The sequence below is a fragment of the Egretta garzetta genome, unplaced genomic scaffold (assembly GCF_000687185.1).
Source record: "Egretta garzetta isolate BGI_Z169 unplaced genomic scaffold, ASM68718v1 scaffold353, whole genome shotgun sequence".
In the NCBI taxonomy this organism is placed as follows: domain Eukaryota; kingdom Metazoa; phylum Chordata; class Aves; order Pelecaniformes; family Ardeidae; genus Egretta; species Egretta garzetta.
In genome coordinates, this window is record NW_009259307.1 from 1,862,398 (window position 1) to 1,886,730 (window position 24,333).

Genomic DNA, 24,333 nt, shown 5'->3' on the forward strand with positions numbered 1-24,333 from the left:
CAGAACGCTCTGACAGAGGAGCTGAGGGGGCTCCGGGTTGTTGGAGGTTGATACCGGCACTAGCACATAAAGCTGGGCTCGGCGAGCGGTGGAGCTTGTTGGCGGCACGCTGGTTTGGAAGCGGAGCAAGTCAGTTGAGGTTGGTGGTGTAAGCGTGCTTGACAGTGCTTTGGGCTTACCTGCATAATAGAAGGGCGGGTGTAACGGTCTTTAGACCTCCAATAGAGATGACAAAAATTATTTTTTAGATGTCTCCCGGTGGGTCGTGGTTTTTTCTGACTCCCTTGACTGGTGCGTGTGGCTGTAAAACTGTGTTGGAATAAGCACGGAGCTGTTTTGTAGTCCTGAAAGGAAACTACTTATACTTGGAAAGTATTATAAAGGCATAAATAATACAACCACTTATACCTGGAAGGTATTATAAAGGCATAAATAATTATACAACCATTAATACCTGGAAAATGAGGTCCTATGACTACCGGCAGGCAAGCAGATGAATTTTGCTTCCCCTGGTCTTGGTTTACTTTGATCCCAGAAGTTTAACTAGACGAAGGCAGCTGTTGGTTGCAGTTGTCGTACTAGTGAAATGTGAGTTTACTGCTTGCACTGTAGGATTTCTTCATTAAAAGAAGTATTTCTCTGTATACTGCAATGAATTTGCTTTCGGCATTCTTGACTTTGCACAAGCGTCAGCAGTCAAATACCTCTTACTGTGACTGTTCCCGAATAGGAATACAGCAGTCTACTGATTACACTAAAACCTCTCCAGGTGCCATGTACAGTGCTTCTACTAAATTTAAAGTTTGGGAGGACAAATGCAATATTCTTACCTGTCCTCAATTTGTAGCAGATTGCTTGCTTGGTTACTGTGTTCCAGTTTTATTGCCCTTGGGAATCAAGGATTTGGTTGCTGTTCAGTTTTTCTCCTAACCTTGCTTGGCAGAGGTTAACCAGCAGTGAAGGTGAAGTATTTTTATTCCTAACTTCTGCAGTTAGTGGCAGAGAGTTAGCATTGTCTGCCTTTGGGAGGCTCAGAAGTCTTGCTATAGTTTTATTAAGGCAAAGGATTTAACTGGCTTTTTTTTTTTTTTAAGTGTAGGATGTGTAACGTAACACATTCGACAGTTTAAACTTGTTAATTTTATTTCCCTTGGAAGAGTAAGACCTGGTTTAAACTTGTTTCAGAAGTGCTCTTTAGACTCTGGGTTGAAGGGCCTGTTGTACACGTGTTGTTGCCAGTTTGTACTCAGTATCGGGTTTCACACACAATTTAAGCCGTGTTCATGGCTCTGTTTTGGAAACTCCTTCTAAAGATAGGAATAACAGACTTTAAATGGCTGCTGACAGTACTTCAGGGATTTTTTTTATTGCTCTGTTTGACAAATGTATTGTGAGAGTAGGAACTGCTGATAGTGGAATTAGCATCAAAATGATGCAAGATCAACATTACTGAAAAAGTGGGGCTCTCCTGCTGGAGTCACAAGCCATGTTATTTACCAGAACTCTTTAGTAGATATGAACTTCATCTTGCTTATTCTGCATATCCCTGTTAGTGCTCAGAGGTTGGTAATAAAGGGCTTTTTTGGCTGTCAGGCTGAATTTGGTCATAACCTGCGCTTGCGGCTCAGTGCCCAACAAGTGCATTATTTCTCAGTATTAGTATGATGACACTTTTGCTTCTCTCAAAGGTTCATAACGACATTACTTAGCAATACAATTGCAGTATTGAATGGTATATTAACATCCATATAACCCTCTTTAAGAATGCTGATATCACTTTTGGGGGGCAGGGTGAGCAGACATACTTTAATTCTATAACCCTGTAATTGATTTTGGTGACATGCCAGCTCCTAATGCAGTTCCTGGTTTTATTTACAGCATCGAGATGACTCAGGAGACAAACCAGACCCCAGGGCCCATGCTGTGTAGTACAGGATGTGGATTTTATGGAAATCCTAGGACAAATGGGATGTGTTCTGTTTGCTACAAAGAGCATCTTCAGCGACAGCAGAATAGTGGTAGAATCAGCCCAATGGGTAAGGGGGTGTGTGGTTTGTTGATTTTTTTTTTTTTTTTTTTTTTTTTTTTTTTACTTCTTTTGAAAGAAAACATACAGAAGATGACAAGGAATCCCACAAGAACGTTTTTCAGGAGAACTTCTGAAAGCTGTGTACTAAAACAATGAACATCAAAGAGAATACTACTTAAAATCACAGTAAAGATAAAAATTCATTTCTGTGTAATGTGTTCTGGTCGGCTTGGCATTCAGCCATAACTTGCTTTCTCACTTAGCCTCCTCTGTTAACCAAAATACAGGCATTGTATAAGAATGTGCTGGTACCAGTATAGCCTGTCTTTAAGTAAGAAGTAATATGGTCTAGCAGTAAAGATTGTGTGCAGACAGCTCATAGCTGTATATGAGATTATTTGACTAATGTATATTCTGCAATTTGTTCATAACTGACTTGTCAAATTCTTGTGACATAGGAACAGCCAGTGGTTCAAACAGTCCTACCTCAGACTCTGCATCTGTACAGAGAGCAGACACTAGCTTAAACAACTGTGAAGGTGCTGCTGGCAGCACATCTGAAAAATCAAGGTAAGATGAAGGTATTACTTTAAAGTTTGAAATAGCTATGAGTGTGCGGCAAGTTGAAGGCCTGCAGCAATCCTGCCCTATTGCAGCGAGTTTCTGCAGAGGAAGAAGGGACAGTGTACCTGACAGTGCTTCATGAATTGGTGTAAATGATAACTGGTTAAAATATTTGTTGTTGGACTGCTACATTTAAAGGGATGTTTTTGATTCATCTGAAGAAATGTTTGCTACAGGTTTGCCTGTTTTCTTCTAGGGAAACTAAAGTAGAGTTAAAAATATGTTTTGAAGATAGTAGATGCAGTGGTCAGGAGCATGTATTGGTAGTAATTGAACAGGTAGTTTATTAACTGGTCTGGGTAGTTTAAGCTTTTATTATGAATGCAAAACTAATGTAAATTATGTGTTTCATTGTACTTAAACAGAAATGTGCCTGTTGCCTCTTTGCCTGTAACGCAGCAAATGACAGAAATGAGCATTTCAAGAGAGGAAAAAGTAACACCGAAAACAGAGACTGAGCCAGGTATGTTTGCAGAGGAACACTGGGTACAACTGGTGACTCAGCGTTTGCTTACTTTCTAAGTGGTCTTCTCATGTTGTGGTGATGGTCTTCAGGAACTGTTCAGGTGATTGTTAAGGATGTTTTTTGAGCACTCTCGTCAGAGTCAAGAAAAAGGACTGTTCCATGTTAGTAAAAAAAATTGACACCCTGTGAGGGCGGTTTTGTCTCCCAAGCCTTTGTAAAAGGAAGACACTCTAAAATTGCATTTGGGCAAGGTTCAGTTTTGAAATCAAAATGTTGAGAATTCTGTGTATTTTCTAGCAGTAGAATTCTTGCTGACTCATGGCAGTCAAAATGGCTTGTTGCATTTGGAGAATGGAGTTCTTAATAAATTCCATGCTACAGAAGACTGAGGCTGTGGAGGAAGGGAATACATGGTTTAAAAATACTAACAAAAGCTGTTCAGGGTTCTTGAACTAATTGGGTAATCGGTAGATACAACCAAAGCATTGTTCCATGTATGTAGGGCACTTGCAGCCTTAATTGCTGGGTGTGAATTGTCAATTTAAAAGTTCTGTTCTTGCACTGGAAGTGCTAAGACAACTGTATTTTAATGTTTGAAGGAAGAAAGGCATGATGGACGTAACTGACCTAGGTGGTTGTAATTCTGATGTCTAACTTGCTACATTTTCTTCTAACTTGTGATTTCTTAGTTCAACTTACTTATTTGTTGCAATTTTATAATTGAACAGTGGCTTGTGTTCAGTGCAGTTGTGTGCCTGAACTGCTCATAAGTCAGAGAAATCCAAAGGCTTTTATGTCCAAACTCAAATTTGCAAGTGGGCACTATTTATAAAATACTCGTTATAAGATTTTGATAAGCTTTTACACTTCTTATTAGTAATTGAATTCTAATACCATCTTGACCCAACTCAGGCTAGACCCAAAGCACTCTAGAAATGTGATACAATAGTTGCTTTTTTTGCCATGCTGAGTTGCAGGAATTAAATGCAAAACCTAGCGAACTCCTTTCCTTTCCTTGGGTTACTCTATCAGAGCAATGTATCTACAAAGGTGGTAAAGCATAGTGGAGCCCTTCCTTAAGAAACTTTTTTTTTTTTTTAAGCAGGTATTCAAATGGAAATAGATATGTGCAAGAAAGAGAATTGAGTTTAGATAGTAACTGCTAAAAATAAAGTTTTGAAAATGAGTATTTTAAACAATGGTATTGTTTCAAGCTACAGAATATTTTTAGCATTTTCTTGCACTTTGTATGTCATTACCTTGCTGAATTATGAGCCTCCGGTCAGGAGTCTCTGTTTCCATGCTTAATTAGTATCAGCATGTGTATGGGAGACTTGGTGTGGAGTGGGTTTTTGGGGTGGGGGTTTTTTGGTTGTTTTTTTTAACCCAGTAATAGCTGGTTTAGGGGGTAGTGTGATTAGCTATCATTTTGTGAAGCCACAGCTGCAGAGCAGCACTGCTTATAAAGAAAGTGAACCAGAAATTGAACTGATTACAGTCTTGTGTAAATCACATATTCAAAAAAATACACAAATACTGTTAACTTACTGTATAATTCCATCCATGATGTATCTTACCCTTTCCGTTCCTGAATTAATCAACTTCAGAAAACAGCAGACTTTCTACCAAGCTAATATAATTAGAGTTATTTTACAGCTGTCCTGCATTCAGGTTGAGACCCAGTTATAGGTTCCTCTCGATTATATTGTAGATAGAACCAATGTGTTTTGTCTGTGGTGTGTACAGTCTGTTGCAGGTAATATTGTGAGTAAGGTGCCAAGTAGACAGCTAGTTTATGATATTTGGTAGTCTCAAGGTGGTAACTCCATGGTATTCCTTAGATCTTGTTGTAATGAATGCCTTGTTAATTCTGATTTGTTTTCACACATGGCTATAGTAGTTTAACAATGTTGGTATCTGTAGGCAGTTCCTTTGTGGCTGTTGGTAAAATTGTCTATACAGCAACTCTGTCTTGTATTGAAAATAGTTAGCTCATCTTCATGTTTCCTATGTCTGCTGTACCTTCAGTAGATGCCCCTGATTGAAACAATTCTGAAATCGAACCAGTAGTCTTCTCTAAGCCCCAAAGCTGTTAACCTTGGGAAATAAGACTGGGGACCCAACTGTTGGCTCTGTGTTTGTTGGTGATGGGATGCTATTATTATTTTATTTTAACGGTAGTATACCACAGACACCAAGTCTTCATTGTGACCAAATTAAACTGTATTTCTGTGTGATACTGAAACTGAGGTATCTTTACATTGTATTAACAGAACAGTAAAGATACTCAGTACGTCTGTTAGAGCTGGGCATGTGGGAGATGAATTGCATGCTGCAGAACATTTCTATTCCCTTTCTTTGGCATTAAATTAAACGGGATGGCATTTATCCTGCAGCCTTTCATGATGGGTACCTGGGTTGGCATAGCAATTGTAGTTCCTGAAGAATAAAGTATTTAAGCTCAGAAAGCTTGATTAAAGCCTAGTGAGTACTGTACATCTTTTCAGACTAAAATTTTATATACAAGTCCATTGCATTAATATACAGTATAAGGATTGCATAATCTCTGGTACATCTTTCTGGTCCGGTACTGCAGAACTGCAGTCTAATAGTCTTTCTGATGACTTTTGATTTCACCTTTTTTCTCTTAATCTTAATTTTTCCAGTTCTTCTGTGGTGGCAGTTGGGGGTTAGCTTCACTGAGTCAGAATGCTTAAACCAATTTTCTTTTCATGCTTTCAAGACTTTGCTCCACTGGTATTCTTACCACTTACTAGTACTGTGAAAGTCATACGGTTTGAGCCGTTGTTTAATTTTTGTTTAGTCAGAGAAGCTTCTAAAAACCTGTTGGTGTTACTTTGGTAGCCCTTTTCTGCTTTTGCTATGGGGAGGGTTAAAAAGTAATACTGCTTTATTTTCATTGGGTTTTGTTCAGCTGAAACATTGGATTGATTCCTTTCCAGTGTGAAATCTTGGTGGGAAAATGCCTGCAATAGGCATGCTCTTTTGCCGCAGCTGTACTGGTTTATCTAAGGAAAACTACTGTCAGTTTTGAAACTCCTGTTCTTAGAGTGGTTTTTACTTTTGAGTGGCAATCCCACATAGTCACTGTGGCTTGACACTTTGGGGTCTGAGAAGAGCTTTGTTTTCTCCAGTTTGTAGAACCTTTCTATGTGTAGGTTGACTAGGTATCATGCTGTGGCATGTGGCTAACTTCTCTCATCAGTGGCCTTGCTGTTCCCACATGCCTTTTGTAAAGAGGCATCTTATCTTCAGACTACGTGTGAAGGACATTTTCCCAAATTCACGATGCAATGCCTGTATTTGCGTGGGTGTTTTTCAGGCACCTCTCCAATACTAGGATTATGTTAATCTTTGTTACCCTAGCAGATGGGTGATAGTCTTCCTGTGTGTGATGGTAATGCATCTTACAGTGCCTACAGATAATAATTTAAGACCAGAATAATAAAGGCCTGCCCAGTTCTGAAAATCTGTTGCTCCTAAGTTTTTTCAGCCTTCATAGGAGAACTGGTCTGGCAAAATTCAAGTGAAGTAAACCTGATTAGGTAACCCCTGGTTCCCAAAGGTTGGGAAGGGAAATGGCCAAGGTAATGGAGAGGGGTACGTGCCAACAGGAACTCAGTTAAAGGGATAAAGCCTGTGATGAGGGGTTTGCTTCATCTGAACACTGTTACTGAGGAAGCAGGTCTGCAGGTAGCAGTAAGCACTATTTTCCAAATTTCAGCATTTTTTCAGTTATTCATTCCATGGTGATCATGCAGCAATCGTTTTGAGCACTTTGCCTGATGATTAACACTGTGTGATTTCTGGCATAAAATGAATTTAATATATTGAGGACTGGAATTGTACTTGCCTGGTTGGATTTGGCTTCTGTGCTAGAGGAAGCCTTTTGTGAAATGCAGCTGTCAGGTAGCATCTGATGAAACTATATTGGCTCCTGATGTCATGGTGGGAAAATTACAATTTACAGTATTTTTCATCTGAGGCACAGGTTGATGAAAAAGTTTTTGTTCTGAGCTTTGCATCTGTCCTAGCCATTACTCCAGAAGCGCATTTATGAAAAGTTTATGAAAGTTTAACATGATAAAAACTCATCATCAGACTTAACTGTGCTGGCGTAAAAGAATAGGGAAATCCTTTATTCGTGGAGAGTAATATATGGACCATTTTAATTTGGATTTAGTGGACTATGTCCCGTCTTGTCTTGGGACCTTTTAGTGCCCATTACTGCATGTGCTCCTTTTCCTTCTTGGAACATGTTTTAGTTGTGGGGAATGATCTTGTTCAGCAGCCCTTTCAGGAAATGTGCCTCTACAGTTTCCTAGGATCACTTTCATCACTTTCCAGTTCCTGGGATGCCAGTTGTCACAGCTTCTTCGTGCAAAGGAGGAAGCATATCTGTAGTAGTTGGTAACATTTTCCCTTAGATGGATTTGTTCTCAGTGTCTTTGTTCTGTGGTAGCGTGAACTACTAGGCTATCTCTTTGCCTTGGCAATTCCTAGGAAGTTGCTGTTCCCACTTTTGCTTCCTTGTTGGCATGTTAGACAGTGATAAAGGTTGCTCTTCTCATTTTCTCTTAGTGCATTTGTGAGTGACTTTAATTGCCTAGGTCACTGTTGATTTGCCCCTTCTCCTGCATTTTCTTTTGCATCTGATTGAAACAGCATGCATGGTCCCAGGACTCATATTGCAAGTTGGTTCTGATGCAGATGAAGCTTTCCCCTGGCTAGCTACACAACAAATAGCAAAATCTGTGAGCATTTCTGGTTCCTCTCTCATCTGTGATGACTTATGATTAGCATTTCATTATTAAACAAATAAGCAATGTAACAAATCTAAAGAGTTTGACCATGCTTTTTGGGGAGGTGTTTGGTCTTTTTTTTTTTTTTTTTAAGGCCATAGCCAATGGCTGTTAGCCAAGGTGCATAGTACCCAACAGGTTTGCACTGTTTGTGATATCGCTGTTTTTCAACCTGGCTTTTGGTCAGAGGCTCTCAAATAGGTTAACTGATACCGAGCACTGCTTTCCTTGGGATAAAGGCAAGTTCAGAGGATCATATCTGTTCATCTAAAAAAATGTTAAGACAAAGAAATTGTTTTCTCAAAAAACCAAAAGCAGCAGCAGAAATTACTTCAAAAAATACCAATAGCAGTAGTGATTGTGGTGCTAATGCTGTAATCGTTTTCTTGTCCCTCAGACTTGGCGAAATAGCACTGGCACTGAACTTCGCACATTTTTGTAGAAAAGATATATTAAAGGTGACAGAAAGTAAAGGTAGTAAATGGCCTTAGTTTTTCATTAGTTTTTCATTCATATAATGTATAAGTAAAGTATAAGAAAATATTAGCAACCGTTGTTTTACTGCCTGATTTTTTTGGTGATGAGCACCGAAGGTTCCTTGTAACTTCTGAGAGCTTGTCACTTTTAAATCTTGTTTAGGTTATGAAGTCCTGACTGGGGGCTGTCTCGTTTCTAGGAAAGCCTCACAATTCACTGTAGGTTTAGTAGGAATAATAGTGAGCTTGTTTTTAGAATACCTGTGAACATGGTAATGCAAACACAATTTAAAAAAAAAAAGCATGAAGAGTAAAGATAGAAAAACAGTCAACATAACGGTTTCTTCATGTCCAGAAAAAAATCCACTTTTGACAGGATACAATGCTTACTGACCCAAAAGAGTCTCAGCTAACAAATCCTCTTTGTGTGCATGAAGTTGACTACAAATAAGTCCTTAAAGCTCATATAGTCCATTTATTCTGGACTGTGTTTTATAGTTTGTTCTATTTTAGAACAATAGAGGTCATCATACAGCTGGGAGTGTTTGGGAAAACTGTACCAGGAACAGGTGTTAAAGTTGTGTACAAACACACCTCTCTCTCAGCTTTCCTTTGTTCCAGTTTGGATATAAGGAGGATATTAAAAAAGTTTGATTGAAAAAAAATACTTTTTAAAAAAATGAACAGATCACAGAAGTTCACAAAAGGACAAATTTTTACCCTTCAGAGAACTTAAGCAAAAGGTGACTCAAGTTTGTCTGAAGGTGTTCATGACAGAAGCAATTGAAAAATGACTCATTTTGACTATACCTGCTTGAACATTGAAGCTGAATACAATACAAAAATACAGATAGTTAGTGTAAATCTGCAATTCATTCTTTGAATTACTGAAAGTGTCAAAAACATGAGGGCTCTTTTGAACTGCAGGTGTTTTGTAGATGTGTTCCAGATCTGTCACAGAATCTGTGGCTTGCTGGCTGCTGTCTTGGTGAACTGTTTTAGGTATCTGACTTCAGAAGTGTAGGGGCAGAGTAACCCAGTGTTATGATAGTAACACATTACTGAATTTGATTTGTTTCTAAAATATGTTCCTATTAGTTATATTCTCTACAGGTGTCCCCTCTGTTCAGCAACTTTAGCTGTGACAGTGTTGTTATTGTTTTAGATTAAATGTTACTTGATCATATGAATTATTAAATATTAAATGTGTACCAGGAACTTGGACTTCCCAAGCCCTTATCACCTGTGTACACTTGTATAGGTGTAACGAATAAGTGCCTTATATTTTCCAGCTGATGGGACTGTCGGGAAAATTTGCTTGTCTTGTGTAGAGCCAACAGAGAAGAATAGAATACCTAAAAATCCCTATTACTGTAGACTAGTCTATGCAATACTTTAGACAACAAACATAGGGGTCTTACTAAGGGTAGTTAATCCTTAAGAAATACACTTATGCTACTGAATAGCTAGTGAAGTCAAGAAAAGGAAATCTGACCTTTATTTCCTTTGCTTTAACAGTTGTTACTCAACCAAGCCCATCAGTTTCTCAGCCTAGTACTTCACAGAGTGAAGAGAGAGCTCCTGAACTGCCCAAACCAAAGAAGAACAGATGTTTCATGTGCAGAAAGAAGGTCGGCCTTACAGGTATGAGAATATTATGTCAATTTTGAACAGAGCTTTATGATTAGTTGCCTCTTGCTAGATTAAACTTGATGAAATATCTGTACCATTAAAGTTATTTGCTTCTTCAGGATACAAACAACTTAGCACAGATGTCCATTTTTCTTACTCTGTATGTCAGAGTAGACGAACTTACTTCCTTTGTAGTGACTAAGCCCTTAATTTGCAACTTAATGAAATATGAAGCTTCCTAGTGATGTCGTCTCTTTTTCTATGTACAGGATTTGACTGCCGATGTGGAAACTTATTTTGTGGACTTCACCGTTACTCTGACAAGCATAACTGCCCATACGATTACAAAGCAGAAGCTGCAGCAAAAATCAGGAAAGAGAATCCAGTTGTGGTGGCTGAAAAAATCCAGAGAATATAAATTAACCTGTCTGTGAAAAGACTGACTGACTCTTGTTTTGTTTTTAATATATCCTAGGAAAACAGGAAAGAGCAGGTGCATGGCCATTTTCCTTTGTTCTCCAAAGTTTTACTTTTAGTCTTGTCTGTCTTAATGATATTTCAGAATGTTTGGGTGTTTGTTACAGGCAGAATTGGATAGATACAGCCCTTGAAAATATATATGCCCTCCCCAGAATATAATTGGATGATCAGAAACCTGCACAGGAATACAGATGCACAGAGGACACTCTCTCTCGTTCACATGTGCCAAACAGATGTATGCTATCTGCATGTTTGCAGCAGATCTGCCTTTTGAGGTGTGTTTGAGGTATATAAACTTCAGCTAGTGTTATGTGCCTGTTTTGGAGAAGGATACATCAAAAAGTTGGCAGTCTACTTCCATCATGTAAAATCTCATTCTAATTTTCGTTTCCACACTCCATTGTTTTCCAGCACAATGTAAGCTATGTGGAGGGGTCCACCATCCCAGTAAGATGAGCGTTGGTGCCATATTTAAGAAAGTCACTTATCAATTGTCCTGAGAAAAATGGAAAAAAAAAAAAACCCAGATATGTATGTGAAGAAAACTGTTTTGGAAAAGATTACATTAACTTCAGAATCATGAAAATAGGTTCCCAAAGGAAACCTTATCTGAGCAACCTGATCTAGTTAGTGGTGTCCCTGCTCACTGCAGGGGGGTTGGACTAGATGATCTCTAGGGGTCCCTTCCAACCCAAAACATTCTATGATTACACAAAATGTCCTGCTAGGAACTTACAAACTGGCCTGCAACAGAGTTGTGTGCTTTTCCTTGCATAGCTAAAAATGTTTTGTAGCACAATATTGTAAGATTGGTTTACAAAAAAAAAAGTTACAGAAGTTTTTAGACATACCACAGCAGCTCTATCAAGCAACACGTCTGAGTAAGTTGCTGAAGTACTAGAGCAGTTTGTTATTCATATACTACTTACGTTCTGTGTGTTCTGAGTTCAAAAGAATATTAGGAGTTAATTTTTTCTAGATTTAAATGTAACAGTTGCACCGTTCTGCATGGAAAACCATACCCAACATGGCTGCTGTAGACTTAAGTGGTAGCTGGAACCACTCTTGGAGGGCTGCTTTATCATTTTTAATTGTACTTGGGTGTAGGACTGTAGTGTTCTTGGGTGTATTGCATGGGCTGCATTATCTACAGCATTGTACAATAACAACTCTAGAAAAGGCAGTATACTTCACTGATGCTTGTCTGGTAATATCACTTCTGTGTTATAATGGAAGGGTTTTTTTGTGATGTATGAAACTTGTGTTTTTTATATAAACAAGTACAGTTTAGACTAGTGTTGTGGTAATGCCTGTTCTCATCTGTAAATAGTTATGTATGTACACAAGGCACTACTCCTGAACTTCTGATTTTTATTGCAGTGTTCAGTCTTAGTTTTTACTCCACTATTAAAAGCGTCAGGTTTTTGCTTCTAACTTTGTTCTTCTGAGTTATTAGATATGCAAACATGTACAGATAGTTCATATTTATGTATTGCACATAATCATGCTACCCAGCATCTATGCTATATTGTATTATGTAAATAATAAAAATCATGTACAGAAGGAAATACTTCCTTTTGTGATAGTTCATTGGTTTTAGCTGACCTTGTAGATGTCAAGGTGCAAAGTTAGTACTAAGTTCTTGTAGATGTCGTCTTTATGCTTAAGCATGCCTCTGTCCTTATGTCTTATTTGGATATACGAACTTCTTTAAGGTAACTTGCGTCAGCAGCTGGAATGCAGATAAGTACTTGATGGCCTGACCAAAATGCCAGCAAACAAGAATGTGCTTAAAGGGAACAAAGGAAAGCTTTTGCAATGAACTTCAAAGGGTTTTTTTTTTTCTTTTGTCTACAAAACTTATTTCCAATGGATCTGTTATAATAGAGCCAGTACACTGACTGCGCCACTCTGCCGCTTCACCGGCAGACCTGGGCAGAGTTATTGTCAGGATCAGCATCCAAATACAGGTGCTAAATATGTCAAATTTAACCTTTCCAGCGAGAAGGAGAAGGACGGAGCACACAGCGCGTGTTGCCTTGGAGGAAGACATCTTCACTGCTGGACAATGGATGAAATTTGCTTATATCAGAAGTGGATAATGTGAATCCCACCTGTCAGCTGATACTCACGTCATAAGTTACTACTACAGCCACTGTATATGCCTTCAGTAAGGGAACACAGGCATGCTCTGGGACTCCATTTTCCAGGATTAATCTTACGACTTAATCATGGAAATCCTTTAAAGTACCAAAATTACAATTTTTCTACCTTTTGTCTTAAAGCAGAATTCAGCTACTCCTCTGCAGCATAAAATGCTTTTTTTTTCTTTTTTTTTTTTTTTTTTTTTTGAACCTGAGAATACCCTGTAACTGCATATTTGGGGAGAATGTGTGTGGTTTCGATACTGCCATGGCTAGAGTGTTTTAGGACAGGTAGTAATGCTGTTACTGGTAGTTAGTGATTATGATGATCTCGGTGTCACTGCTTTTTCATCTGAACAAAGGGTGTATTTGGGAAGACCTGTTGAAATAATTGATCTTGGTAGATCTGTCTTTTGAACCTGAGAATACCCTGTAACTGCATATTTGGGGAGAATGTGTGTGGTTTCGATACTGCCATGGCTAGAGTGTTTTAGGACAGGTAGTAATGCTGTTACTGGTAGTTAGTGATTATGATGATCTCGGTGTCACTGCTTTTTCATCTGAACAAAGGGTGTATTTGGGAAGACCTGTTGAAATAATTGATCTTGGTAGATCTGTGGAGGAAAGTATGGAATGAAAAATCCCTCATTGTCCTGTAAAATCATGAGCAGTATCACATGTAAATTGCCCACAAGTTGGGGTATGAGTCTGTACTCAAAAGGTCTGCAAGCTCCCTTGAGCTTTGTTCTTTTAGTAATTGATATAATATTGTCAACAATCATACAGGAGCTGTAATTCTGTTGAGGGTCACTAAACACTCAAAGGAGGTGGAGGTTGTTTAAAAAGAGCAGGTACGGACAAAGTGTGTGTTTGGGGGGAGTATTTAAACTTAGGTGCAAACACTCAGGTGCATATTGCTTGGCAAAGAGTAAGAAAGTAGGTGCTGAGTCTTTCAGATCCCGCTGCCCAGCTGGGAGACTGGTGTGTATATTCCTAAATTAAATGGCTAACTCCCACAGTGCTGCTAGTAGCAGTCCGTTTTAATACAGTGGTATTGAAATGCTTTGAGAAAAAGAGCCTCTCTTCTACGCTGTCTAAACACAAGCCATTCATAAAGCTGCTGTCATTTGCTCTTTTGGTTTAAAGTGACAAACAGCTACGAATAGTATACCCGTCTTCCAAGAAAGAAACGTGATCGCATCACATGACACTGATCCTCATGTAACGTTTGGCTGCTAGACTGAGGTGTTCTTAACTTACACGTAAACACACTGTTCTGGGAAGAGTCTTCCTCTTGGCCTGAACAAGTTTACCAGATGACCAGGACTTTTTTTAGTTAGGGAACAAAAAGGAACATACAAACAAATGAGTAAATGAAAGCAGTTAGGTGACGGACAAGTGTTTGGTGATCTTCAGTCTGTGAAATGCTTCCTTAGCTCGTGTTATGGCTGTGGCAATATTATGTTCCACAGGATTCTGTGCAAACTTAACTGGACAGCTGTGGCTGTTAAACCTGAAATTGGGGTATATTGATGAGTTTCCTGTGGTGTTTCCAACCTTTTGCTGTAAGGCTGGTGAGCTGCCAGATGACATGGTAGGTTGTGGTGCACAAGGATGGCGTGGGGTTGAGAAGCACTGACTGTGCTCCTGGTACTGCAGCCTTTGAAAATGTGCTTCTGATAATCACTTACCCTGCCGCGTGGTTTGGAAGGACACTACTCACAAGTGTGGGGGCACTTGCTTGTATTTGTCACGTGTCTCTGTCTCAGTCAGGCAAAGGATACTTGGATTTGACTCCTGTCTGGTGTCTACAATGAGTCAAAACACATGCCAGTGGCTCCGCATTCCTAAAGCAGCTCTACAGTGTTGCCTGGTGCGTGTGCCTGAAGGAGGAAATGCGCAGCAGTATCAGGAAACTGGTTTGTTTCAGGTATCCAGGTGTGTCATGCAGCAATGATTCAGTAAGAAAAGGAACTTTGCTCTCCTGTATAGATGTGTGATTTTTTATGTTTGTTTTATTAGCTTCTCAGCTAGCCAAACAATGAAAATGTATTTTCTCACAAATGACCTATTAGTGACTCCCTTGATCTTTTTTTTTTTTTCTAATTAAACACCCGGGAAATGTGATGGACTGTGCTCTGAATCAGGAGATACAGAGGGCTCTGGCTGTACACTTGGAAGTACCTAGGTGCCATTGGAATTGATAAGTGACAAACCCAAACAGTTAACTGAGGGGAACAGTTAGAAAACCTGAGCTGGAAAAATAATGAGAGTCGCTACCTGTGGAAATGTTAAAACATAGTCCAGGAGCAAAATTCTCTCTGAGTGCAGTGAGGATGAGCCACCACCACAGTGAGGTCAGTATCTGACAGAAGAGAGTTTTAAATGTTATTTCACAGCCCTGAGTTTTCCCTTAATCTACTGTGAACACTTGAGCGGAATGTGCTTTATCCTTTAAATTGCGCGTTGTAGAAGTAGTTTAGTGATGGCCAAAGAAGAAGCAGGGTTGGGGGGTCACTTTTTTTTTTTTTTAATGCTAGACTGAAAAAAATAGACCATTTCTGCTTGAAAGGGCACATCTGCACAAGGAAACGACCAAGGACCAGATTTCTGACTTGTATAAAGAACCGAATTCAGCGGAAGAAACAAGTCTTGGCGTGTGGGATGCAAAATAGCAGAGTATCGGCAGCCTGTGATTTAAATGAAATGAAAATAGAGCTGTAAAACTGTTAAAGATGGCAATACTGAAATAAATGTAAGAGTCAACACCTACAATGGCAACCCAAAACACTGTGGCTTGACTGCTTATTTGTATAGATACAAATCTGTACCACTACAAAAAAGAAAAAAAAAAAATGTTGCTTATTGAAATTACTGAAGTCACACCTTCCTGAAGAAGCTGAGTCTCACTCTTGCCTTTTGTCCTAGCTGGTAAGATGCAGACGGCAGATTTTTTTATAATGCCAATTTCATTTCAGTGTGTGTTTCTTTCCTGTAAGGTCGTGGCCAGTACTGTAGCAATGTTAGAAGCTGGGTTTCTCATGTGAATGTTACTTTGGCTCAAGCCCCGTAAGAAAGATACCTGTATCTTTACTAAACCTCCCTGTAATCCTAGCTTTTTTTTTCATGTATCTACAACCAGCTCACAGCATTTATTCCCAGGTAGCAATAAGCATGGTTTTCACAAACTGAGGTTTATTTATTATGGAGATAAAAAATAAATACGGTAATTATATCTACCCTTGCACCTGAGTACAAGCATGCAGGTAGACTACATTGTGTCATTAGCCCTGCCCAAGGCCGGCCTCACCCTCTTCAGGCGTTTCACAGTGAGGTTACCCATGGCCTGTGCCAAGCAAAGGCATTTCCAAGGCCCCCCTTTTCTTTCCTAGTTCCCACCGGGATGCCTCTAATGATAAATGACTACCATTGCAGCATGATGCTATTTTTAATCCATACACAGGTGACAACATTTCTCAATTACGGTACTTGGACTGTGGAGCAAGTCCTTACTTTGTTTTGCTTGCTTTTTACATTGTTTTGCAGGTGTTATTTTTTGAAGATATGTATAGGGTGTTGTGTGCGTATCGAGATATTATAAAGTGCCTTCATCTCCTTCATTTTTCTTCCAGTTAACATTCTCAAAGGATTCAACTGAGCACAAGCCCGATGCTTGCAATGTCATATACTGTAGTTGTAAAGTGACCATCTCTGTATAAAGCCAGCCCGAATATCAGCACAATATGACCTTCCCTAACGATAGATCAGGGCCATCTTTCACTAAATGAGCCACCAAGGCCGAGTTGCTCATGAAAAAATGTTGAGATCCAAGGAAAGAGTCAGAGCCGCTGACTGCATTAACAGCCAAATGGACTGACCTGATCGGACTCAAGACACCTTAGCTGCCCGCCACTTCACTTCCTAAGCCACTTTAAAATGCAGCTGTGTGTGAATTGTTTTTACTCTCCTCCACAGCCACAGCCAGGCAGCCTCACCATGTTTTGGCTTGCTGTTAGGGAAAAATGAACAGTTTTTAAATGCTTTGCTTGGGGGTTTTGTTAGGTTTTTGAGGTTGTTTGGATAGGGCTGTGAGCACTGCTGATGGTAAGTCACTTTTTAACCTGCTCTTCCTGGTTCGTGTGTTTCCAGCTTCTTCTAGCTCCTTCTGATGGTACGATAATGAAATCAAAATAAATGGAGGCAATATGACCTAAAAGATAAACTGAAGCCATACTTCAGTACGGTGTCCTGCTCACAGCAGAACTTTTCTTTCAGCTTCATTTTCCCACTGCCACTATAGGTATTTCAGTCCCTTTATCCAGTGTCTGAAAGGTGTCATTAAATATTAGCCAGGCAGATTTAGAGATGTGGTTTTGGACTTCTCTTTATTGGTTGATTTTATTTTCAGATTTCATTGGCAGTGGTCTTTACATGTAGTTAATGTGTTTTGTTTTCTGAAGCATTTTGGTGGTGATATTAATGGCTGCTTGGTGTACTCTTCTGCGAGAGAGGTATTAGAAGGACAAGGTGTTTGCCGAGCTACTGCATGGCAAACATGTAGGTGGAGAAATGCTCCCTACAGCTCAGGCCTCTCATCTTCTGAGACCTGCAGTGCCCCTCTCTAACATTTTTGCCTGATTGGTGATTTTGCAATATAGCGAGACAGGATGAAGTCCCACTGTGAATCTTTACTTGTCATACAACAAGATTGTAGCACAGAACTGAGGAAAAGAAAAGCAATTTAGTTCACTATTCCTCATTCCTGTTAGTCTACTCTTTACCATAGTGTACCTTATTTGTATTGTTTAAAACCCACCCAACTTGCCTCATTTACTGATGGGGATTTTCCTTGAGCAGACAGCATTTTTACTGTAGATTTGATTGAAGTTTACTTTAGTAGGTCAGTGAGAAGTTGGGCACATGATGAATATGCCCTGAGTTCCCAGGGGAGCCTGTGAAATGGTTTGTGCACAGGACAATTTGACTTTGATAATGCTCCTGGGAGACCAGGTCAGACTAGGTTTAAACAGGATTAGGCTAAAGTAGATTTTCCTTAGTTGTATTTTAAGTAGCATGGGATTTATGAGGGGAAAGCAGGTTTATGACCCTAGAAAAATCTTGATCCTTTCAGTCTGGTTACAGTCTTCAGAGTGAGACTGAGCTGGTTCCTTTGATTGCTATACTGAGCTCATCTGATGGATAAAATCCATACGGATTTGTGTATTTCTACTAGAATCTCACCTTCTGACTGACCTTGTAGGACCAAAGACTTGGATGTTTTGCTGCCCGTTCAGTCACCAAAAGAGCTCTCGGAAAGTTCACCAAGTACCGGATTTAGTGCAAGCAGGAGGCAGGGACAGGCAGGAGAGGTGAGACCACCACACACGGATTTGCGCGGGCTGGTAGCTTCAAGCATGTAGCAGGGATGCAAAGGTTGGCATCATGGCTTCAATGTTTGCTTGTGGTAGCTGAGTCTGAACCTTTGACCTGCAGGTTGCAGAAATAGGTTTGCATTTGATTTAAGGTGATATTTTTGCTGATATTAGTAATTTAGTCTCTTACATGTAAGCACCTGGCAATGAATAAAGGACCAAGAGTGGGAATAGTTCACTGGCTCCTCAGCAAGATTTTCTAAGCCAGAGTTTGGAAATCATATTGTGTTAGGAAATGGCCTCAAGGTACAAGTTAATTTACTTGGCATTTCACGTAGGCAGAGGTTGTTGTGTTTAACGGTTTGTCATCTGGCGAGGGTGAATCACAGGTCAGCAAGGAGTCATTTCTCAGTGTCGACTAGCCTTTGGTAAATAGAGGCATTTAACACTCATCTGCAAATAGCTCCTGGAGACCAAAGGTTGTATCAGTGATTAATAACATCAGGACTTTTACATCCCTCTTCCTCACTGTTTCCCAAACCCATCATGAGACGGTGGGTAAGAGTTGCTGTCCCCAGTGCACGGAGGCGAGGACAAAGCACGGAAGGGGTCAGCGAGGACACAGCTCCGCGGTCCTGGCTCCAGCTGAGCCATGCGACCAGGCCATTGCCACCAGCTGCTTGACTCTCCAACAGCCCTAGTTTTTCACCCCTTCCACCCTGACATATGCAATTACTCCCTGATTTGTTTTCTTCCAAGTGATCAAAGTTAAAAAGCCAACATTTTAAAGAGCAACACCACAGATCATAAAGATGGTGTGTGAGTTACGCTGCCGGGAGCAGAGCTACAATGTCTGGGGTTGCCCCCAGTGCAGATCAAACCCATCTTTCGGTGAGAGGAGCACACCATCCTTGTCCTAAACTGCCCCTGGCTGCCTAAAGGAGCAGTGACAGTGACAGGTTCCGGACCCAGCTCTCCTTGCTTCTTCAGGGGTGCTTTTGCCACATCTCTGCTTCCCACAAAGCTCTGGGGTGGCAGCAGCTTCTCCCCTTCCCCGAGGGCAGGGAAAGTGCAGCAGCCCCTTGGTTGGGGCCTGAGCAGGCACCACATAAGCCACACCTCCATCAGGTTGTGCTGGCAGGCAAAAACAGATGCAGCCTAGAGGTAAGCGTTCCTATTTTTACCTTACAGCAGACACTGCCCCGAAATATCTATGTACTCCAGTACGTTTCTATGGAGGCTAAAATCCACCCACCACCACACTTTGTCCTTGATCAGGCGTGTTAAAAATCTTCAGTTGCTGGCACTTCAGCTCAGGAAACAACTGTGTCACACCCACACCAAACAATAAAAGCAGCAATAGGCAAGAATACCCCTACTCTGTTACACTTCTGCTCCCAGACCTCAGAAACACCCTTACTCCATAACTAACCCCTGCAGCAGCTTCTGCTGGCCTTTGCTTTCCTCCTTCATTTCATCCCCCTCTCAAACCTGTCTGAGACTTTCTTAAAGCAGTTGACATAATTTGAAAAGCTGATGGGCATGGGGGGTATTTTTTAACTATCAATCAGCGGTAAAAGGTTATGCCAAGAATGTATCTTTGCAGAGCTTATTAGTATTGGAGAAAGAAAATTAATATATGCACAGCCTGCTTCTGAGTATAAGTGGTATGCTGGTTTGGGCTACAAATAGAGGGCTATTTTTAAAAAAGCTGACACAAGAATGTCACTATTGACTGCAAGTCCTAAGCACTCAGGGTAACTTCCACTTTTTTCTGCTAACTATCCCTTTTTTAGGGCATGTTTTACTAGAATCGGTTAAGTTGCTGACTTCTGTTTATTTTTTTAACCAGCTACAATTTAGTTAGGTGAAGTACGGGCAAAGGGATTGTATGAAATCCCTGTGTTTTCCCAAACTTGGTCATTGTGGTTTTTTAAAAGTCTGTTGTTCAAACATCCGTTGTTGCTGCTCGGCTCTGTTCTAGATGAGAGCTGGATCTGAAAATCCCTGCCCCTCGCTCTCCCACCTGAGTTGTCCTAGTACAGCGTGTAGAGAAGCGAACCCTTGTGTTTTTCAGAGGTCAGATGCACGCGTTTGCTCTTTTAAAAAGTCTTTTGTGCATGCAGGGTTACAGCCAATAGCATAGTGTATAGCTTTTTTGTTTCCTACTTCAAAGAAAGAGCTGTTCTCAGCCCTCAAAGGTAGTAATGCAACCAGCTCAGGAGTCTGAGTCAGCTTAAAATAACCTCTGGCTAACCACAGTCTTCCCTGCGCCTCAGCTCCCCGCTGACACATCCAAAAGCAATTGCCAGGTAGGTCCTGGCACTTCACAAGATCTGCTGAGGAGAAAGGGTGGCCAGGACAGCCTGGCAGGGTCTCCCTGCTGCGGGCTGAGCCACAACACCACCATCCCCATGCAAATGGGAGTCCCAGCTGCCATCCAACTCAACAGTCTGGTTTGGGCTGCCCATGCCCCTCTGTCAGCCCCAAGCTGGCTGGCAGGGCTGTGGGACTCATGCCAGCCGTACCCGCCCCAGCCCGGCAATGCCTCCTCCAACCACTGCTAGCCTCTCCCTGCAGTGACTCAACATCTGAATAATAGCCTTTTTTCCCCCCTCCCTGTCTATTTACAAGGAATTCCGATTAAGGAAATTGCATTTAGGAGGAAATTAAAATAAAAGAAACTAACTGGCGTCTTAAGGTTCCCCTTTCCCAAGGCTGCAAGCTGAGGACAAGGCTACCCCGTTTGTTTAGTTAAAGAAATCATCAGGCACATCAGGTAGCGCCAGAACAAGGTTTCAGGGCCCAGTAAATAGTTTGGGCAGGTGTGTTTATTTTACCTGCGCTGGTAGTGCCAAACTCCAGCACCATGAAATTGGACCGTTTTGACTGTATCCTGCTGAGCACCAGAGCTCAGCCCTGAAAGGCTATCCAAAGGGCAGGGCTATTCACGACGCCCCGGGGGCTGTCTGTGCCACACCACCACTGTGGTGCTGGATGTGGAGTTTCAGGAGGTGTGTGGATGCAGTCAGCCACCAGGCCCTGCCTAGACCAAGCCACCCCCTGCCAGGTGCACCATGAAGGGGACAAGCACTCATGCCCATCACACTGCCTCTGCTGGTCCCCAGGATGCTGGGGCAAGTGACTAAAAGACGGAGAAAATGCCTGAAGTCAGCCAGGTGGAGCTGAGCCTGCATGGGGGCTGGACAGCATCCCCTCCACCAGCGCCGCTCCAGCACAGGCAGCCTCATACCCCCACGCTCACTGTAATTGCCAGGCAAGATTGGATTTCCCCATGGGTTGAAGACCTCGCTTATTGCCTGTGCTCAGAAGCAAGGGATAAATGTGCCACCAAAGCCCACAGAAAGCCTTGCAAGCTGCCCATGTGGATCGCTCCAGCGAGGGGGTGTTGTGTCTCAGGTCCCTTTTTTGATTTCCAAAGTAATGTTTTTCCTTTAAAAGTGATGAAGATAGAATTTCTGCAAATTGCGATTGTCCTTTATAGGGCTTCCACATGCATTTTGCCCTTATCTGACCTGACTTGTGAGATTTTGCAGCAAAGTTTTTCCTGGCTGCCTGTGCAAACTGCAAGAGGAACACCACAAAAAAACCCAAACAAACAACCCACAAAAAATACCAAAAACAAAAAAAAAATAAGGGAAAATGCAAAGGAAGTTACTTCTTGGAAAAGGGAAAATGCAAAGGAAATTATTTCTTGGGAGGGAAAGGGGAGAGTACTCTTTTCTTTGTCTGTTTTATGATTTTACAGAGGATTGCAACTAGGAACTTTATGTCAGGTGATCTGACATGCAAGCAACAATAAATAAGAGTATTTGTTCTATTTTTATGACGATACAATGTTAAAATAGGACTCTCAAAGTCCAGTGTACAAATATTTTAGCCGCTGCTGTCACATTCAACTGTTATTTTAGTATGAAAAGGCAATGGTTCTCTAAAGGTGATCACCCTCTGCACAGTAAACGGACCGAAGGAAATGCAGAGGAGACTGTAGGAGCTATTTATGCCAGTGAGAGACACCACACAAATCATGCTCGTGCTTAATTTTGTCTGATTATTAGTATGCATTTGTGTGGGCAGTGGAGGAATCTGCTTGTTAGATACCTCCTTGAAATCCATTAGCTCAGCCTGCATATTTTGGAGTTAAACATGTAGAGATTTAGTGAACTGAGTGAGTCACTGTCTCGGCAAATGCAAAAGCACTAGTATCACTGATACAATTAATACTTCAGAAGCCTGGCTAAATAACAGAACCAGCTAAAGCAATTATTTAGGCGATATTAGTAACTAGGGTGCAGAGTTCTTTGCTGAACAGGCAAGAGTCCCTTTTATAAGCATCTTCCCATGCTGTTGAGGCTGGAAGTAGTTGGTAAGATTATGCCTGGAGAAAGGTTTAACTCTCCCAAGGCAGCATGAACATTGCAGAGAGGAGCAATATGATGCAAGCTTTCACTGCCTATCAGGGCAGGTTGCTTAGGCCTTTGCAAGCAGTCAGTTGTGGCTTTCTTCTCTCCGGAGAAGGGCAGAGTTGGCAGGGGAGATCCGTATCATTATATCCCTACTCTTGGCAGGGAAGAAGCAGCATGCAGCTGGGCTCTCCTGGGGACTCTCCCAGGAGAGAAAAAGCATGCTGATTTTCTTGCCCTCTAGTGTAAAAGGATGAGTGAGTCTTACTAAAACATTGTCATGGTTATTAAAAAGTAATTCTTGGTAATGTCTAGGACCTTGGTTTTGTAACCTCCTTCCACAAGAGAAGGCCAGCTGAAATTTTCAGTCTTTGCATCTATGAGAATGTTGGGGTTGCATTGTAATCTTGGGCTTAAAAAACAAGTTACAAACATTTATCCTTACTATATACTAATCTCATGCAGTTCATCCATCCATCCCACATTTGTCACCATGGTATCTGAATGTTTACCTAATTTTACCTGGAGGACAATTTAGAAAACAAAATGTAATTGTCCTGAGTGCTCAGGAAAATAACAGAAGGGAGTATGAATAATGATCCAAAGGGATATTTTGCACTTTGTGCACCTATTTATGTGCATCATTTATGGTTGGACTTAATGATCTTAAAGGTCTTTTCCAACCCAAATGATTCTATGATTCTATTTGCAGTCAAGCTATTTTAACTTTCAGTTTGCTGGGGCTGGAGCTCAAGTATGTCTGTAGTTTAATGCAGATTTTTAAACTTGTCCCAGAACATAAGGTTTTGGTAGTGCTCACAAACTGCATATTATCAGGATCTCACAAAACATCTCTGGAGGGAGTTGCAAAGGGTGACACCCTGCCAGCTATGGTGCCTATTCCTCACGTGTCCTTATTAGGAGGATAAAATAACCATGTTCTTACTGTACTCCTTTTCTGTTGGAAAGGACCTTTTTTAAGAACTAGGTTTTACATAAATAAGGGACAGTGGAGAGGAAGTAAATATCCTCCCTTTGCATCTCTCCCCTCTTTCTATGCCCTGGCATACAGTTACTGCTCTCTTCTTCATAGTGGCTCTCATCCCACGCACTGCATTTGTACAGAGGGGAAGAAACCATAAACACTTGACACTTCAATCAGTCTTGGATCAAGATAAGGATGTTAACTGCGCAATATTTTTTCTAAAGTCTGGCCAACCCTGAATCTGATGCTGTCCTTCAGCAGTGTCCAACTCAACACATCTATCAGCCTTGGCACGGAGAGACCAGACATTTCCGCAGTGACAGGCAAATTCCAAACTGTTTGGCCCTTGCACAACAAGTACAAAATGTCCTGCTGCTTCCAGGTCTGTGAAATGGTCTGTTTTGTTTGGGGGATAGGTAGGACTGGCTGCTACTCCATGCTTTCTGTGAAACCAGTCCAGTCTACTTCATGTGTAATTTGCTGTCCAGCCCTAAGCTTTCTCTGTCAAACCACATTACGAAATAAATACATGAAAACACCCTTTTGGTAAATCCGAGCCAAAATGATAAGAAGCACAAAACATTCCTACTTTTCCCTGAAACCGATTTTAAGGACAGTGATGCTAATGGAAAAGGTGACACTGTATTATTCACTATAGCTTGCGGTCTGGGAAGCAGGGAGGTATCTGGGAAGCCAGTTTGAAACAAATAAAAAAAAAATGATTATGCCACCCAACACATAATGAACAGGTAATGACTCACAGTCACTGGATGTTACAGAGACCAAAATTGTAAAGGTTTCAGAAAGGGATTAGACAAACTAAGGAGTTAAACCAAACTTCCCTGCTGCAAAGTTGGCTTTAAACTTCTTTGACTTGT

At 41.0% G+C, this 24,333-nt stretch overlaps 1 protein-coding gene across 8 annotated transcripts; it reads left to right on the forward strand.

The window, feature by feature from the left end:
- The first annotated feature begins 6 nt into the window (after positions 1 to 6).
- ZFAND5 (zinc finger AN1-type containing 5) lies at positions 7 to 13,065 on the forward strand. 8 transcript variants are annotated; one of them, XM_035891721.1, is made up of 6 exons: positions 7 to 148; positions 1,879 to 2,040; positions 2,486 to 2,599; positions 3,019 to 3,116; positions 9,937 to 10,062; positions 10,320 to 13,065. In XM_035891721.1, the coding sequence occupies exons 2-6, from the start codon at positions 1,886 to 1,888 to the stop codon at positions 10,466 to 10,468; spliced, it is 642 nt and encodes a 213-aa protein (XP_035747614.1). In that variant the 5' UTR covers positions 7 to 148; positions 1,879 to 1,885; the 3' UTR covers positions 10,469 to 13,065. The 8 variants fall into 8 exon arrangements, with proteins under 8 accessions (XP_035747614.1, XP_035747613.1, XP_035747616.1 ...); XM_035891720.1 differs by having other exon boundaries at positions 7 to 139; positions 10,320 to 13,064; XM_035891723.1 differs by lacking the exon at positions 7 to 148 and adding an exon at positions 199 to 372.
- Positions 13,066 to 24,333: the final 11,268 nt, after the last annotated feature.

Coding starts and splice junctions, on each gene's coding strand:
- ZFAND5 (XM_035891719.1), top strand. CDS start 1,841: ATGCCAGCTCCTAATGCAGTTCCTGGTTTTATTTACAGCATCGAGATG. Junction 2,041..2,485: donor AGAATCAGCCCAATGGGTAA/GGGGGTGTGTGG, acceptor TTCTTGTGACAT/AGGAACAGCCAGTGGTTCAA. Junction 10,063..10,319: donor AAAGAAGGTCGGCCTTACAG/GTATGAGAATAT, acceptor TTCTATGTACAG/GATTTGACTGCCGATGTGGA.